The sequence below is a fragment of the Sorex fumeus genome, unplaced genomic scaffold, assembly GCF_029834395.1.
Source record: "Sorex fumeus unplaced genomic scaffold, SorFum_2.1 ptg000047l, whole genome shotgun sequence".
NCBI classification, from domain to species: domain Eukaryota; kingdom Metazoa; phylum Chordata; class Mammalia; order Eulipotyphla; family Soricidae; genus Sorex; species Sorex fumeus.
Window position 1 is genome coordinate 46,222,563 of NW_026606104.1, and position 18,896 is coordinate 46,241,458.

Here is an 18,896-nt window from a genome sequence, read left to right on the forward strand (position 1 = left end):
ACCTGGTTCACACCAGCTTTTCTTCAAGGACCCAGAGCCATGAAGGACGAGCCAAGCATCCTTGAAGTCCCCACATGGGCCAGGCTAACCTGCCAGCAGACACACACACACACACACACACACACACACACATCCACACACATAATAAATACACACATACAAACACCTACCGGCTCATATATACACATATCCACACATACAAACACACACATCCACACAAATACACACATGCACACACACATACAAACACCTACATGCTCATACACACACATCCACACATACAAACACATACATCCACACACATACAAACACATACATCCACACACATACGAATGCACATCCACACAAATACACACATGCACACACATACGAACACACATCCACACACATACAAACACATCCACACTAATACACACATGCACATATACATACAAATACCTATATGCTCATACACACACATTGACACACATACAAAGACACACATCCACACAAATCCACACATGCACACACACACAAACACCTATATGCTCACACACACACACACACACACACACACACACACACACAGAGTGAAAGATTTTCCCACACATACTTTCCCAGGGAACCACCCAGCTTGGAGACACAGAGCTGGGACACCTGGCCCCCACCCTTGCAGCTCAGCCACTACTGGGGCTCTCTGACTCTGGGGCAGGGACAGTTGGCCACACCCAGAAGACTCAGCCCGGCAGTGCTCAGAGGCCACTGGAGGGCAGGGGTGGGGGCTGGAGATTGCTCCTACTGGTGCCATGTGGTGCCAGAGATTAAACCAGGTCAACTGCATGCAAGGCAAGTGCGCTGACCCCTGAACTCTCTCTCCAGCCCCCACTGGGACCCCCTGGAGGGGCTGCCCCTGGCATGACCAGGCTATCACAGGTCACTCCTGCACTGCCCCTGTGGGTCAGAGGGCCTCACGAGGCAGCTTTAGGACTGCACCCACCCGTTCCTGACAGTCATGGCTAAACACAGCTTGGAGGCCACGAGGAGCTTCCTGGGTATGTGCCAGGCCCACCTAGGAGGGAGCTGGGCACTGGGAGCTGGGCGCCGGCTCTCTGCCTGCATGTCCCCCACCCTCACCCACTGCCCTGCCCTCGCTTTTCATGTGGGCCCTGCACTCAGTGGCTCTGACCCAGCTGACCTGAGGATGTGCTTGGATTTTTCTGGAAAGAATTATGCAGGAAGGGGAAGTGGCAGTCAGGCGGGAGGGGCTGGGATCTGGGAAGTGGCCACCTCTGAGGTCAGTTCTCCAGGCGCCCCAGAGTAGCCCTGACACCCTCAGCAGTGGCTGAGGTTCCGGCAGCCTGTGGCAGAGTCGGCCGTGTGTCAGGACTGGGTTCCCGGGTTGGAGTTGGACTCCAACCCTGGCATAGGGGACACAGGCGAGCAAATGGGGAGTCACCCCAGCCTGGCCGGAGTGAGCAGTGGGCAGCCCTGCACCTGCCCCGTGCCAAAGCAGGACAGGCCCTCCCCAGGACCTTCCGGGAGGACCGCGCTGGCCCATTACCCAGGCCCAGCACTGAGGCAGCTATGCACAAGCTGACCAAGAGAAGGCGCTGAGGGCTTCAGGGGTGGCAAGAGCGGAGTGAGGGGGGACAGAGAGAGCTTGAAGCCCCGATCCCCCAGGGCCCTGTCATGGGGCCCATTCATCGGGTCCTTTGTCATCTTTACGACAGCCCAGTGAGGCCCCGTGATCATGCCCATGACTTAGACAGGAAGACTGCGGTTCAGAGGTGATGGATGGCCCTCCCCAGGCTGCTCACAGGACTCTCCCCTGCCGTGTCATGCATGTAGCAGAGTGGCACTGACATGCCTATCAGTGCAGAGCAGTGGCAAAGGCCCTGCCTGGGCACAGGAACAGCTGAGGGGTGGCTCTCTCGCTTCCTGGGGCCTCTCTGGGCCTCTCCCAGCCTCGTTTCCTCCTTTGCCCAGCAGGACAGGTGCTGGGAGGGCTACGAAGCAGCTGGCAGGGGAGTCTGGGTCCATCCTCCAAGGAGGGGCACTAGCCCTGGGCCCTGCCGCTGGTGCCCACAGGCTCTTCCAGTTCAGAGGAGCAGCCACAGCCTAGGGGGTGCTGACACCTGGACAGGGTGGCAGGAGCTCGGTCCATGGACCATAGATCTGCACAGGGCACAGCAGGGCAAAGGAAAGATGCAGAAACACTGCAAGAGGAGCTGCACGTGGGGAGGCGGGGGGCAGTGTGATGGCGGGAGACAGGAGAGGTGTGACAGGAAGGGACAGGATAGAGGGCCTGGAGGGGGCACGCAGTGACAGCAGGGGACACCTTTCTCAGACTGTGCTCTCTAGCACCACGAGCTTCATCACGTGATGGCAGCTGGTCCCCGTCTTGCCTGTGATACTCGTCTTCAGGTGGATGAAGAGAGGCGGGAAGAGAGAGGGAACAGACAGAGACATGTCTGCAGTGAGACATGTTGTCCGAACGGTGACAGCGGAGGAGAGGGGGACCGCAGGGGCAGAGCGCACACAGGGGGGCAGGTACTGTAGTGGAGACAGCAGGGCTGAGTGTGTCGGGGAGAAAGGAGAGGGGAGAAGCCTGGAGCGGGTGGGCCAAGCAGGCGGGGCCGGATCCCGTGGGATCCTCACACGGGATCCCGTGAGGACCTGCAGAGGCACTGTGGAAGGCGCCGCTGGAGCTGAGGCAAGAGCAAGGCAGCCCCAGGCTCATCGGCCTCCTTGTGGTCCTCTGAGCACCTCCAGGGTGACTCAAACACAGTCAGGGGTAACTCCAGAGCACTGCCTGGTGAGACCCAGCAGGAGGGAGGGAGGGAAGAAGGGAGGGAGGGAGGGAGGGAGGGAAGGAGGGAGGGAGGGAGGGAGGGAGGGAGGGTAAAACAGAGAGGAAGAGGGAGAGAGAGAGAGAGGAAGGGAGGGAGGGAGGGAGAGGTGAGGGAGGGAGAGAGGGGGAGAGGGAGGGAGTGGGAGAGAGGGTGGGAGGGAGTGGATGGGAGAGTGCGGAGCCCCTCAGGGCTGCAGTACACAGGGGTGAGGTGGGAGTGAGGGCAGCCAGAGGAGGTGACTCTCTGGGAGTAAGGGCAGTGGGAGGACGTGATTCTCACCAGCTCAGCTCTGCTGGGCCCCTTCACACTGTGGGGCTCCTGGCTGGGGCCCCTGGGGTGGGCAATCAGGTTACAGTGTCGGGGGGGGGGGCGTGTTGGGAAATGAACCACACACCCCAGCACCAGCACCCCTGTTTCTGCACTTGGACCAGTCCCCCTCCCTCCCTACCTCCCGGGGAGCCTGAGCCCCTGCCAGGACAGTCCCACTGCGCCCCTCACCAGCACTTTCCGCACCTAAAGTCCTGCTCATGCCCCCCTACCCCGACAGGAAGCCTGTGCTCCTCCTCACTCACCCTCACCCTCACGGTGACAGGTGTCCTTGCGGCTTGTTGGATCTCCACAGGTACCATGAAGGTGGGACCTCGGCCGCCTCGTTCAGGTTGTCTGGACAGTGGACCTGACACAGGGTGGGTCTTCATCACATACAGGATGGATGGATGGATGGATGGATGGATGGATGGATGGATGATGGATGGATGGATGGACAGTTGGGTGGTGGATAATGGATGGGTGTCCATGTCAAGAGCAAACTTGACACTGAGATTATTCAAAACACCCAAGATTGGACCTAACTCTGTCTGATTCACAGATTTCGCCCCATGGGAAGACAAAGTCTCACACAGGGCGAAGTTTGCCCGTCTGTGGGTTTGACCGGCTTCTCATTGTCCCTAACAAGCACTTCCTGGGAGGTGGGTCTCCTGGTCTCAGCCCATGACGAGGATGTCAGAACCCAGAGAGGCTATCACCGCTCAAGGTGGCCGCTTGGCCATCTCTTCAGAGTTGTGGGTTGGAGCAAGGCACCCCAGGGTGGGGGTGGGGTGGGGGGACTTGGTAGGGAGGCTGCTTGCTGGGAGCTGTGCTGCGGTTGGGGAGACAAGCTCCAGCCACCAGCAAGTGGAGGCCATCAACCACCCGGGCCAGAACTGCCCCTGGTGATATCCAGGACCCTGAGAATAACTATGCTAGGTCCACCAGCCCCCGCTTCACGGCTGGATGCTGACCCTGGGTCACGTGCACACCAGCCCCCTCCTCCCAACAAGCCCCCAATAGCCCTGATCACCCCACACTGCAGATGAGGAAACTGAGGTTCATGGAGGTAAAAGGGCCTGCCTGAGGTCCCTCCATCACAGAGCCTGCCTGGACCCTGGGGGTCCCCCTCCAGGCTCACGAGCTCCAATGCCCCCGCTATGCTCTGAAAGCTTCTCCGGCCCGGTCAGGCCAGCAGCAGCTCATCTCTCTGCTTGGTGGGAACGGGGGGGGGGGGGGGGGGGGAGTAGGGGAGCGGCCTCACCCCTGTGCCTTGGCAGAGGACGCATCACAGCAGCTGGAAGGGCAGCTGGACACAGGCCCCAGGGTGGCCCAAATGGGCTCTGAGAATGGGATGCAGGTGGAGGACTCTAAATGTGCACCCCCATATCAGTCTGGCTTCTGGAGGAAGCCCCAGGAGTGAGTGCATATTCAAAGCATGGTCCACCCACAGCTAAGCAGGGAGGGGCTGGCCGTCCCCAAGCCAAGGGACAAGGACAGGAGAGTGTGTGTGTGTGTGCGTGTGTGTGTGTGTGGTGTGGGGGGTCTGAGACCCAGGGAGGGGTGCTGCACCCTGAAGTGTGCACCTGCCCCTTGGCAGCCCTGCCAGCCGCAGACATGGGCAGGGGGGTCGCATTCAGTGCCTCCAGTCCCACTGTAGATGGGGTGTGGCCAAGCTGGAGGGGTCCTAAGGAGGGTCCCAGCCCCAAAAACACCCAGGGCAACACAGGGGTTTTCCCTGGGGGAAGGAGCTCGTGTCTAGCAGATGGTCTGTGTCCCTGTCTTGGAAACTCCACTGCAAGCTCTTGGCAAGATCTCAGACTCACTTTACCTAACCTGTAAAACGGAGGTAGACGCTTTTGGAGGGCAGGTGGTAGACCACAGCTGGCTGTGTTCTGGCCCCAACAGTCCTCAGAGGACCGTGCCGTAACAGAAATTGAGCCCCCACCTCCTGTAAAGCATGCCCTGACCACTGCGCTGCCAGTCCTGAAGCAGGCAAAGCATGGGGCCTGGCCCAAGACCCAGAGAAGCACCAGGCCAGGCCCCTCCCAGAGCTAGAGCTGGAGGAGTGGTCAGGCTGCCCGTGGAGGGGGGTCACTGTTCTCTTGACACCTTTGTGTGCTGGAAGAAGGGGCCAACTAATCCAGCCCAGCTTTAGAAACCACACAACTAACCACCCCCACCCAACCCCAAAAGCTGGGCCCGCCTCTCATTCCTGGACTGTTGCTGCCCCCTGGTGGCCATATTCTTCCACAGCAGCCTGAGATGAGATACCTGTCACTCTAAGATCCCGGAGCCCCAGGGTCCAAAGCTGCCCCTGAAATCTCACCCGTCAGGCGTCCAATTCGCAGATGGGGGAAGCTGGGTCACCCACACAGCATCCAAGCATGGGGATGAATAAGAGGAAAGTTGGAGTCCCCCAGGCCTGGGCAGCAGTGACCACGGCGTGCCTAGAATTTTACCTTGGAGCCAGGGAAGGTTCTGGAGCAGGAGTCTGAGGGGGTCTGGTCAGTTTCACCCGGTGTACTGCTAAGTGGGCTCAGAAGCGGGGGCTCTGAGCAGCCAGTGAGAAAGGCTCAAAGACCTGTGTGCGCCTGAGAGGCCTGGGGAATGCCAGGCAGCTCAGGACCTGGGCATCCTGGTTTCCCTGCTGTGAAACAGCATCCGAAAGGGTCACTGGGAAGTTCGCACCGAGGGCCCAGCACCTCCAATCAGATTCAAACAGCGGGGCGGCAGGGGCTGGACTTAGTCCCACTGAGCCTGAAACCACTCACGGAGCTCTCCATACCCATGAACAGAACTGGGGGGAGCCTCCCAGCCGCCGTCCCGCGGCACATCTCAGACTGCATGAAGCTCAGTGGCCAGAACCATAGCACAGCTGGGAGGGCACTTGCCTTGCCCGCGACCTACCCAGGTTCGATCCCCAGCATCCTATATGGTCCCCCAGCACCACTAGAAGTGATTCCTGAGTGCAGAGCCAGAAGTGACCCCTGAGCATCGCTGGGTGTGACTCGAAAACCAAAAAGTAAAAAGGAAGCTCCCAACAGCTCCCCACTCCTGCCACTTAATTGCACTCGTTATTGCATTGGGTACAGATGGGGCGTTTGGACTTCCCCTCCCCTGCCCCCATTTTCACAAAGCGCTGGTGCAGGAGAAAGGGGTGTAATTAAAGGAGGAGATGCAGAACAATCCCCAGAGCACTGGGCCCTCTCCTTCCCTTGTAAATCCATTAATGAACTCTATTTGCAAAAGACAAACCCCTTATTGAAACCCAGTAACCGATTCTCTGGGGGCGCAGAGACTCCCATTGTGTCCGGGCCTGGGGAAGGGAAGAAAGAGAAATCCTAATTACTTTAGCCCTGTTTATCTACACAACCATCAGGAAAACAAAACTATCCGTTACAGCGCCACTTGCCGCCCGTCTGCAGCGGTGCTGGTGTCTGTCTGGAGGGGCTGGTAGGGGATTGGCTGTTTTCCCTCTTTCTGGGAGGCGTTTACAACCTCCTGTTAATCAGAGGAGAGCCAGGAGGCGTCTGCAGGAGCAGCTGCAGGTGTGGGGGACAGGATGAGCCTGGGTTTGAAGACCCCCCAGATGCCGACTCCCCGCTTCCTGGAACCTGGCGACATGGGCCTCTGAGAGCCCCTCAGCCCTGAACGGAGCATGAGGTCCACAGCATCTCCACACAGGCTGGTTCTGGAAACCCCAGCCCCCTGCACCCCCGCGTCTGCTGCAGGAGCCATGGCTCAGTCATATGGGGTACCAACCCTACCCAGCAGGACCCTATAGCATCCTGGCCACGGCATTGACCAGGGTGGGCAAGGGACCCCGTCCGAGCCTGAATTCTGTGGCTGTCGGGGCATGAGCAGAGGCTGGGCTGCGTCCCCAGGAGAGGCCACTGGGGTGGAGGCCCTCGGGGTGGAGCCCCTAGTCCAGGTGGGCAGAGCAGGGTCAGGTACTACAGTACAGTAGGCAGGGCACTTGGCCTTGCGTACAGCTGGCCTGGGTTCATTCCTGTCTATTGTCTCAAGCCCTCCAGAAGTAACCACTGAGATCAAAACCAGGAGTCAGCCCCGAGCACCACCAGCTGTGACCCCAAAACAACATCAAATAAACAGGAGTAGGCAGAGTGGCCCCGATCCATGAGCCAGAACCTGCCCCACCACCTCCGCCCGGAATCTTGTGCTACTTCTGTGCTTTGCAGATTGGGTGGCCCTTGGGTCACCCACAGCCAGGAGCCCTAACTAGACTTTGTGAGCCCAGCCTAGAACTGGCTCCTGGTGGCTCCCGGTGGCTGATTTGAAGCTTCTCCCCCTACCCTCCTGCCACGGAATTCCAAGAATGATGTGAACAGGAAGGACCTCAGCTCCAGCCTCACTCCAAACAGTTCATCGCTGAGCACATGTGCGCCCTGCACATAGACACACACGCACACACCAGTGTAGGCACACACACACACACACACACACACGCACTGGGGTTTGCTTTTCTGAGAAATCTCTGCAGCAGAGAAAAGGGAGCAGCCCTGTGGATGGGTCACCCCCTGCTGCAGTAAGCCTAGCTGATAGCCAGGAACAAAACCAAACCGCCTGGCTGAGCATGGTCAGCCCAGGACTAGGACGCCTCCAGCTGTCCAGTAAAGGTCACTTTCCACTTCCCTGAAGGCAGTGAGTTCCTCTCTCCGCCTCTGGGCATCCCTGGAAGAAAATAAAGCCCAGCCCCCTGGCCAGGAAAGCTGGGTGCAGCCACCCCAACCAAATTCCCACGAGAGGCGCCGTGCATGGTCTGCCTCGGGCCACGTGCCCATTTATGTCCAGTCAGCTGCATCCAGGAGACAGGGTCACCCTGTGTCATCCTGGGGGGCCGGGTGGAGGTGGGGATCATCTCAGAAAAAAGGAAGCCTTGACCAGCAAGGCCAGAGGAAGGGTTGATGAGAACAATCTAGGCCCAGACCAGAAAGAGCTTGTAAAAGAGTGTGTGTGGGGGGTGGGGGGGTGGGGGGGGGGGAGGGGCGCCGGGAAGGACTTGTCTCCTGTCCCCTGGGGTCTGCTCCAGGCTGGACTGGGCTCCAGGGCACTGCTGGGCGCCAACTGCCACTAAGGAAGGATTCTCAGGGCGGTCTGAGTTTTCTGCAGGCCTTCCCATGTGGATCTGGTCACCTAACCATCCATTAAACCAGCCGGGTTCAGAATAGCACCCCGGGTTTGGTAAGTGGGGTAGAAGAAGTCAACCGTTCAGCTGATGGCTGGGCCCCAGGATTCTGGGGGAGCCACCTGAAAAGCAGAGGCTGATTTTCAAAACCACACCTGGAACTAAATTGCTTGAATTCTACAAAAGAAGTAAAAGGAGCAGCGGGAGGAGGGCGGCGGAGGGGCTTAGAGGCAGAGCTCCCAGCTGGGTCCTCAGCACCCCTCCCCAGCAGCACTGGCCCACCACGGGGGTCCTGGGCACTAGACCCAAAGTGTGTAGAGCGGGGATAGGTGCGGCCGCCCTCCCCGGGCCCGGGTCTCCTGGTGGGCTGAGAGGCGCGCTGGCCCTCGAGATCCCACGTTCCCGTCTGCCACGGGCCTCTGCTGGGGCTGCTGGGGGGAGAATCAGGGCAGAGAGGCAGCTGGCTCTGCCTCGGCACCCCCACCGCCACCCCCACCCACACAGAACCCTTCTCGGCTCCCCAAAGATGCAGACGAACACAGACCCATTCAGTGCTTCTGTTAAATCACGTTTAATTGTTCTCCCAAAGAGAGGAGGGAGATCAGGAAAGAGATTCACAGCACTTACAGGTTAACTAAGAAAAAACAACAGGAATATATTAGGCTTTAATTGGAAAAAAAATAAAATGCAAACCCTACCCTTCTCACGCGCGCCCATAGCTATGTTCTCACTCCCATACACGCATCCCTGTGCCCAGACACACACACACACACACACACACACACCACACACCTGGGCAGGGACAAGAGGTGCTGAGGAGCAGAGGGGAGGAGGTGCGTCCCCGAGGCCCTCCTCTCCCAGCCCCCCCCCCCAGCATGGCCAAGCCACCCTACTTGGGGGGGGGGGGGGGGGGCATGTGTGCAGGATCCTCGGCCATGCTGGGAGTGGGAGGTGGGGTTGGGGTGGTGGACACAGGTGGGAGCTAGCGGCCTCAGATGATTCTGTTCTCCAGGAGGGCCAGCCGCTTACTCACGGCTTCCAGTGGGCGCGCAGTTAAGGAGCACGCGTTGCTAGGAGCCCGGCATGGCACCACCCTGGGCCCCACTTCCTGCTTCCTCCAGTCCCCTCTTCCAGGCCTTCCTCTCACCCCAGACTGCTGCCTCAGAGTGGGGCCCCCAGGGGCTGGAGCGATAGCACAGCGGGTAGGGCATTTGCCTTGCACGCTGCCAACCCGGGTTCGATTCCCAGCATCCCATATGGTCCCCAGAGCACCGCCAGGAGTAATTCCTGAGTGCATGAGCCAGGAGTAACCCCTGTGCATCACCGGGTGTGACCCAAAAAGCAAGAAAAAAAAAAGAATGGGGCCCCAGACAACCCCAGGCAGCCGGGCACAGGGCTCCACCGAGGGGGCTGGTTCTGGTGCGGGTCCCATCCCCGAGAGCTGAGGGTGAGGGGCCCGTTGGGCACTGTGTTTTCCTATATGTGTCTAGTATCCGGGGGGGGAGTTGTTCAGTCACAGCTTCTGCCTCAGTTTCCCTGCTTTCTTCCAGGAGCCTCTGCTTGAAACAGAGCTCGTGCCCAAGCTGACCCCAAACCACCTCTCTTCAGCAGAAGCCCACTACTCAAGGGGCACAGTCCCCTCTCTCCTGCCCCTCGGGGGCCTCCCCTCTCCTCCCCACTGCCCTGCCGCAGTGGCCTCTGGAAAAGGATATGTTTCCTGGTCAGCGCCTGCAGCAGATCCTCCACTTTGACCTGAAACTTCACAATGGATTCACAGGCACACGGGTCCTCCTCTGGAGGACAAGAAGCAGGGAGAGGAAAGGGGACAAATCAGTGAACAGCCAGCCAGCGAGGAGGAAGGAAGGACCACGGAGACCCAGGGAGAGTGGGGCCAAGCAGCAGAGCCCCCAGGAGGGCAGGCGAGTCCCCCTGAATGTTGTCCTGACCTTAGAGCTCCCCTCACAGCCTCTTGGACAAATGCCCAATACACAGGGTAACGGTCATCTCAGTGACCCCTCAGCCCCAGCCTAGTCTTTGGGGTTGAAGTAATTAAGCTCATTGAACAAGTAACAACCCAGAGAAGTAAAACCCTTGGTCTGCGGTTGACAGCATCTGACCAAGGAGACAAACCCCGGCCATATCTGGCTCTGGGTCCATATTCCTTACAGGGGGGCCACAGGCCAGAGAGCCGGGACATGGTCCGGGAGGTGGTGGGGCTCAAACCATGCTTCCTCTCCGTTCCCCTGTCTGTAATGTGGGGATGAGGCTTGGACCACACAGGGTTAACAGTTTAGCACCCGGACAGCAGTGAGCGCATGGCCTCATTGCCACGTGTCAGCTGGTAGGAAGTCACGCCAACCAGCCCACCTCCGGGTTCTGCCACCTCTTGATGCCACTCCCGCTCCAGTTTTATGCCACCGAAACCCTGTTCCAGGATGGCGCCACCCCCACCTCCCGCCGACGCCAGATCCAGTCCCACTCACCCACACAGATCTTCCTCTGCAACTTCTTGCCAATCTGGTTGATGGTCCTAAAATCCGCCGTGTAGAAGTAGTGCTCGGCCACGGGCTCTGAAGCAATCTCCCTCAGCTCGTCCTCCACAGCATTGCCCACGCCCACTGCAAACATCTTAAAGCCTGTCAAAGGAATAAAACAAAGTAGGAGTGGGCCTGGAAAGCACCAGCCACGGCGGAGCCTCCTGGGAGAATCAGGCTACCCTGATGCCTCCTGGTGGCAGCTGCTGGAATTGCAGGCACAGCACTGAGGACAAAGACATTAAGGAACTCGAGTTACTCTCTGACTTTCTTTCCCTGGAACTCGCGCCTATCATTTAACCATCCATCTTGTGGTCAGTACTATTCTTATTTAATAGGTGATAAAACAAACACAGGCTTTCCCAAACCAGGATTGCCTTCCAACAGTTAGTATGCTTTGGGGAACATTCATCTGAAAAAGTTTCAAGCTCCACCTACAAGGGAACCATCAAGACAAATCACGCACTGTGGTGGGGGCTCAGTCTTGTCATGGGTTTAAGAGAGAGCTGGATAAACCAACTGGACAAACCGGGTTAATGGATCTCATGGGAACAGACAGGAAGTTGGGCTGTGCCACACGTCATGTCAGCAGGGGTACTGAGGATCCTGGCAGTGGGTACCCACCCAGCTCCTTGGCCTTCTTCGCAGCATCATTAATGTAGTCCTGGCTCCGGCCATCAGTGAAAACAATGCCGACCTTCTGGGCCCCGGGCCTGGCCCCACTGGACACGGTGAAGGAATTGTCAATAAGGTATTTGAGGGCAGCCCCCGTCATGGTACCCTTCTCCATGTAGGACATGCTGCGCACTGCAGCCTTAATGTCCTTCTTGGTGTGAAAGCGGCCCAGGGGGAACTCCTGGCGCACGGAGCTGGAGTACTGCACCAGCCCCACCTGGGCCAGCTTGTCCGACACGTCCAGTGTGTCCACGATCTGGTTGATGAACTTCTTGACCAGCTCAAAGTTCTCCGGCCGCACACTCTTGGATCCATCGATGAGGAAGACCAGGTCAGTGGCCGAGCTCCCGCCGCCACCGCTACAGACTGAGGAGGGAGAAAAGACCGACAGAAGCTGGAGGTCAGAAAAGCCCTGCTGCCCACTGGCCTGAGGTCCATGACACCCCAAACTCTGTGCTGGGGAGCAGCCCATTTTGCCCTCAAAACCCTCTCTACGAAGCCTAGGTTACAGGGTGTGTTCCCCAAGCTGTGGAGTCACACAGTGCGGATATGGAGGCACCGAGATTTGAAGGCAAAACCATGTGGATCCCTGCGCCCCACTGAAGAGGGACACAGTGGGACTGGAGAGAGTGAACAGAAGTCATGGTGCTTGCCTTGCCCAAGGCTGAGCCCCTGCACCACACATGGTCCTGAGAGCACTGCCAGGAGTGAGTGAACCCTAAGCACAGAGCCTGAGCACAGTTGGGTGTGGCCCCCCAAACCCAAATACAAATAAATAAATTAGTCGAGAGAGATAGGAAAAGGAACCCATGTCACAAGAGCACTTTCTGCAGACACCAGCTTCTGGAAAGGCATCTTTGCAGATTGATCCAGAGGCAGAGAGCACAAAGGGCTGGGTGAGCTTGTGGGGAGTCATCAAAGCCTCTCCCCGATCTCCCTGGGCTTGCCTGTGTCCAGCTCACTGACCATTGCAGGTCTTGCCATCACTGTTCAAGGTGAAGCCCTCGCGGCATGCGCAGGTGTAGGAGCCAGGGGAGCTGAGGCACAGCTGCTCGCAGTCATGATCCCCGGTCACACACAGGTCTGACACCACTGTGGAGACACCAGGCAACCCGTCTCACAATCGCAGGCCAGACTCACTCCCACGGAAACTGAGGCCCCCAGTGCATGGGCCTCAGATCCCAGGACCAAGCCTGAATCACGGCACCAAGGCTGAGATCCCTAATGAAGTTGACAAAAACTGCTGCCAAACTTCCTGCCTAAAAGGTAAAAAGGTCACAGGGCCAGGGTCATTCATCCAGTCTGTTCTCTAGAACTGCAAAGAAGACACGTGGACTCTTTATTAAACACCTGGTGCTGAGACTGATGCCACACACTGTCTCCATGACTCCACTGACACAGCACAGGACACCTTTACGACTCCTTTAAGGCCCTCTTTGTTTGTTTGTTTTGTTGGTTTGGTTTTGAGTCACACCCAGCTGTGCTCAGGGCTGACGCCTGACTCTTCACTCAAATCACTCCTGGTGGTGCTTGAGGACCACAGGGACCATATAGGGTGTGGGAACCAATCCCGAGTCAACCATGAGCAAGGCAAGGCCGTGACCCACTGTACCATCTCCCTAGCCCCATAAAGAGCCTTTTACAGAGGGTGGGAAGTCTCCATTTCACAAAGCCCACCTCCCTCTGCAAAGGATCTTCTGCAGCCCAGTACCCTGGCCTTCAGACCCTCTAGCATCACAGAGGATTTGGCACCTTGGCATATACTCTCATGGCTATTTAGAACCTCTCTTCACTGGGCACCCGCCCCCGCTGGTCCCAGTCAGGGTCCTGCCACATTAAAGGAATTTAGACATCTTCTCTCTTTTTTTTTCTTTTTGGGTCACACCCGACGATGCTCAGGGGTTACTCCTGGCTCATGCACTCAGGAATTACTCCTGGTGGTGCTCGGGGGACCATATGGGATGCTGGGAATCAAACCCCGGCTGGCGGCATGCAAAGAAAATGCACTACCCGCTGTGATATTGCTCCAGCCACTAGGCATCTCTTATCAGCTCATTTCACCCCGTGCCCAGGATCAGGACCTGTCCCTGCGCTGGCACACCCTGGCGCTAGTCCTGCCTCAATCTGACTGACCCAGGGCTGGTTCCTTACCCGACCAGGCTCTGCCTAAACTCTGATTCTGACTGGGTTTAATCAGCACCACCCAGACAATGACCCCGCCAACCCGACCCCTGCCCAGGTCTAGCCCTGTGCAGTCCCTCTGGTCCCAACCTCCCTACCACAGGCTCTCAGGAACCCGAGTAAACCAAGGCCCCCACCTGACCCCAACCCATCACTGCCTCCTTGGTCTCTTCCTGGCCCGGCCTCGCCGTTGCCTCCAGGCTCCGCCCATTCAGACCCCGCCCCATAAGGTCTTTGAGCCTCTCCCCTGTTCAGCCCTTCACAGCCTCAGCCCCGCCTCTCAAGGCCCCGCCCCACACTGCCTCTAGGCCCCGCCCCCTAGGGCCCTCTAGGCCCCGCCCCACGCTGTCTATCGGCCACGCCCCCTCCGGGCCCCGCCCGCGCTGCCTCTCAGCCACGCCCCTCTAGGCCCCGCCCACACGAACTTAGCCCTTCCCAGTCCATCCCCACGACCAGCGCACCGCAGAAGGCCTCCTGGAACTTCTTGGATAGTTTCTCGATGACGTTGTAGCTCTCCACGTAATCTACGTGCTCGTCCTGTGGCTCGCTGGCGATCTGTCGCAGCGTGGCCTTGTCCACGCGACCCACGCCGATAGCGAACAGCTCGATGCCACTGGCCTGAGCCCGGGCAGCCACGTCCCGCACACTGTCCTGGGGCCTCCCGTCCGTCACCACGATGACCACCTGCGACAAGCGGGGGCGCCAGTGATGAGCGGGCCCCCTTCCCCGCGCTGGCCCCGTGAGCCTCCGGGACGGTGCCTGGGTCCAGGCCACACCCCCAGGCGCTAGCCGAGCTCATCTCCCCAGCCTGGGTTCTGTCCCGGGCAGGAGAGTCCTGCCGGCGAAGTTTCTCTCGGATTGAAAGAGACAAGACCTCCGACTAGCGTCTCGGAGGTCTCTTCCCTCGGATCAGCACCCCCAGGCAGGGCCACGTCTCCGCGGATCACGAGGGCGCGCAGACGCCCCCCAGGAACGCTTCGCCCGGCCTAACCACCCCACGCCCTGCAGTTCTGCCGTTGGCCGGCAGAGGGAGGCAGAGGCTGGATTATAGCTTGGGAGTTGGCAAGGGACGTCATGAAGATGCTCAACAAACCAAAGAAGATGCTGCCTTGAATCTCTGCATTCCCAGGATGCTTCGGGCCAGGGGTCCCCGGGAAGAAGGTGCCACCGGACCTCCCACCCCCCGCAAGGCTTTCTTGCTCTGTATCCTGGAGAGACAGACAGGAGAGCCTGGGCTGAGCCAGTCTCCCTGTGCACTCAGCAATGCCTGAGTCTGGGGCTCAGTATCCAGGCCCACCCTTGGCACTGGTGCCAACTTCCCACCTGTTTGGTGGGAAGATACGCAGCTCCAGGAGTTTGGAGGTTTGCGGAGATTCCAGCGCACAGCTCCTGAGCAAGTCAGGCAACCGCTGTCTCCGTGCTACATGAGGGACCTGCCACGCTCCTCCCCGCCAAGAGACCTGGTCCCTGCACTCAGGACCCGCCATGGCCTTCCCCTGACACTTTCACCAATCAGTTCTGGAGAAGTGACTGCTGCAGAGGGCACCTTTACCCTGTCTCCAGGAGGGTCTACCAGGGGCGGCTGCAGAGCAGCACAAGCGAGCACCCCTCCCCGTTCCCCTGGTTACAGGACCAGCAGGCTGTCTGAGGTGATGCCTCATGGCTGTGGTGGCTGTATCCTCTGCGATGATCTGTGGAAACACACCTGCCACATGTCACCTGGGCGAGTCCCTTAAGTCTCCGGTGCCTCACCCCTTCCCCTGCATGAAATGGGGTTACCACCTCTGAGCCTTCGTCAGCTCTTCTGAGTCAGTAGGTACTACTTGTGAGAGTGGGGTGTGTGGGGGGCAGGTGCAGGAGGACAGCAGGCTCCTAACAGCCCCGAGGTTGAGTCCTGCACAGGTCAGTGGAAACCACCTGATCCCCTCAGTCCTGCCACAGGGCTGCCGGCTGACCCTGGGAATAGCACTTGGCTTCTCCACCCTCCCCACAGAGGTTGATAAACAGACGTTCACTCACTCCTCCATCTTGTGCCCTGGGGCTTGGTGCCCACTGAGTTCACCTGACCGCCCTGTGAGAAGGCACTGTGAGATTCCCCCCATTCCTTGGGGAGGAAACCGAGGCACGGTGAGAATTAGCAGTTTGCTCAGAGGACACAGCCGAGGTGCTGGAGTGGCAGGAAGCGAGCTCCATGTTCTCCGCCTGCCCAGGGCCACCAGGTTGACCTCCTGCCTCTAGAAAGCTTGGTCTGAGCTCAGCCAAGTCTCCCCTGGGGCCCCGGTGGGCAAAGGTGGGTTTGGAGCACCACATCCTCCTGGTGTAGGTCTGCCCCAGCTCACAGATGCCCACCTCTCGCCCGGGTATTTGGAGAACTAATGCTGTCAGCGGCGACCCCCCACCCACCCATGGGGGAGTCTCAGGACATACCTTGCTGATGTGGGGGGAGCTGGCGCGGCCGCCCTCGGCTGGGCTGAAGGCCTTGGTGATGGCGAGCTGGATGGCCAGGCCGGTCATGGTGCCCGTGGACAGCGGCTGGATGCGGCGCACGGCCTGCAGCAGCGCCGCCTTGGAGCCGTGCGCGCGCAGCGGGAACTCCTGCTTCACGGTGCTCGCGTAGTTGACCACGCCCACCCGCGTGGCGTTGGGCCCCACGTCCAGCGCCTCGATGACCTGGGACAGGAACGCCTTCACCTTCTCAAACTCCACGGGCCGCACGCTGCGGGAGCTGTCGACCACAAACACCAGGTCGGTGGGCCGGGGCCGGCAGAGGTGCCCTGGGAGGAGGCGGGGGCAAAGTTCAGGTCAGGGGGCTGAAGCGGCAGAACATTCTCCAGGCTTCTGGGGCCTCCGGGCGGGTGGACTGTCCTGGAGCCGCTGGCCTCATTCCCCGGCCAGAGTGTGGAGACTCAGGCAGTCCTCTCAGCCCTCCGGAAGCCTCTGCACCTCCCTGAGCCTCAGTTTCCTCCTCTGATGAGCTGAGGGTCTTCCCCTCACAGGCGGCAGGAGAAGCCAAGGGCAGCACCGGGTGTGTTGGAGCCTGCAAACAAGCTTGCCTGGCGTCAGCACATGGGGATGGGGGAAGGGAGGGACACTCTCAAGGCAGCCCCACCTCAGTGCCCTGCCAGCTTGCCAACAGCCCTTTCCTCCTGGCATCAAAGCGGGTCACTGCAGTGGCTGTGGGGCCCACAGGCAGCAGGGGAGCAGTTCCTAGTGGCCATCTCCAGGCTGACCAGAGGGCTCCACACCCCCCACCCAAGGGAGCACCCTGCAGGACACGGCTTTCCGGGAAGCACTGCAGAGTCAGAGCTGGTTCCGGCCTCTTGTCACTGTGACTCTGGGGGCTGCCCTGGGGGAACTGCTGTTTTCCCTCTCTCCAGCCCCTCACCCCCCCGCAGCCTCCTCAAAATTCCTGAAGGGACCTTCGAAATCCCTTGCATCTGGTTGCCTCATTTTCCCCAAGCTGAGACTACAAATGGGGAAATTGAGGTCAGAGCGTCAATGGAAATGGCTGTACCTCAGAGCAGTGGATGGTGTATGGGAGGGGGAGAGGTGGGCCTGGGCACTGTGTGGAGGGAGTTCTGAGCGACCTCCCTCTCCAGCCTCACTTTCCCCATCCAGACAGGAGGAACGGGCATCTGAGGACCCTTGGCCCACTGTAAACTCTGCGTTAGGGGCTGGAGTTTCTAGGGAGTCCAAGTCGGTATGTGCTGGAGGGGCTGATGAGAGAGAGGGGAATCTTGAGGCTGGAGCGATAGCACAGCGGGTAGGGAATTTGCCTTGCACACGGCCAACCTGGGTTCGATTCCCAGCATCCCATATGGTACCCCAAGCTCTGCCAGGAGTAATTTCTGAGTGCAGAGCCAGGAGTAACCCCTGAGCACCGCCAGGTGTGACACAAAAACCCAAAACTAAAAGAAAAAGAGAGGACCCCAGGTCTCCACTCCTCTGTTACACATCCCCTCTCAACTCCCTCCTCCCCTCCCCCACCCCACCCCATCCCCCCAAAACACACACACACACACACACACACACACACACACACACACACTTGGTGCAGCAGCTACTGATTCTCTGCAGACTCTGCCCTTTGACCCCTGGCAGGATCCTGGCAGCCTTAGGGAACCCCCCCACCCCCCTCCTGTTCCTACCTGGGAACCCCAACCCCCTGTCTCCTGTCTGCGCCTGGGCCCTCCAACTGCTTCCAGTCTCTCTTCCCAACGCCCAGGCTCTGCCTAGCAGTGCTCGACACCCTGGTAGCCAGGGTCCCCCACCCCCTCACCTCTGGCCTGCGGCTCAAGGCCCAGTGCGTGTGGGGCCCGGAGCAGCAGCAGCAGGAGCCCGCAGAAAGGCAGGCTGGCCGGAGAGAGGGTCGCCATGTCCGGGCAGGAGGGCAGCAGCCGCGGGGTGGCACAGTGCAGGGCCCGCAGCAGCCAGATCTTATCAACCTCCTCCCGCCCAGCCCCGGGGCCAGGGCGGCCCCCCACGCACAGGGGACAGCCCACCCTGCCCACCCCCGTCCCCCAGCAGGGGCGGTGCCCGCTTGAATGGAGGTGTGTGTGCGCGGCAGAGGAAGGTGGGCACGCCCCTCCAGGCCCCAGGCCCCTCCCACCCCTGGGCCCCTGTACTGTGAAAGCAGCCAGAGCTGCCCCTGAGACCCAGGACACCTTAGCTGCCAGGGGAACCCGAGTCCAGCGGCACACCCCCCACCCAGCTCCTCTCCCACCTGCAGCACCAATGCCAGTTTCCTCCTGGCACACCTCGCCGGACTGGGCCCCCCTCCTTTCCTCGCCCGCTCTGGTCTCCAGCTGCACCTAGATTCTCGGGGTGCCGTCCAAGTCTTTGCAGACTCTGAGGCAGCTGCCAAAAATGCCCTCCCTCCCCTCTGGCACACGGATCCTTTCAAGGTCGTGACCGAAAAGCATGTACCTTGGTTCCAGTGCCATGGACGGGGCAGGCAGGAGGGACCAGTGCTCCCAGCCTCCACCGCCTCGTGGGCATGGCTTTTATACCCAGTTTTCTCACAGGAAAAAAAAAATGGGGTGAGACCGTTATGTGAAGACATTGTTTTTAAAATCTGCCCATCTGACTTTAAAAAATCATTGATTAGAACGTGGAATCTTTGTGGATATACCTTAAAATGGACTCTTCCAAATCGACACACACTGTTTCTTTGTGATCGTTTTAGCCAACATTTTTCTGGTTTGAAAAAAAAATTAACAC

At 59.3% G+C, this 18,896-nt stretch overlaps 1 protein-coding gene across 1 annotated transcript; it reads right to left on the bottom strand.

Annotated features, from left to right (window-relative positions):
• Positions 1-9,232: 9,232 nt before the first annotated feature.
• On the bottom strand, positions 9,233-18,052 carry MATN1 (matrilin 1). Its single transcript, XM_056122953.1, has 8 exons — positions 17,956-18,052; positions 16,104-16,450; positions 14,138-14,360; positions 12,462-12,587; positions 11,445-11,861; positions 10,770-10,922; positions 9,999-10,079; positions 9,233-9,327 (listed from the first exon to the last, which is right to left on the bottom strand). The coding sequence occupies exons 1-8, from the start codon at positions 18,050-18,052 to the stop codon at positions 9,278-9,280; spliced, it is 1,494 nt and encodes a 497-aa protein (XP_055978928.1). The 3' UTR covers positions 9,233-9,277.
• Between the last annotated feature and the right edge of the window lie 844 nt (positions 18,053-18,896).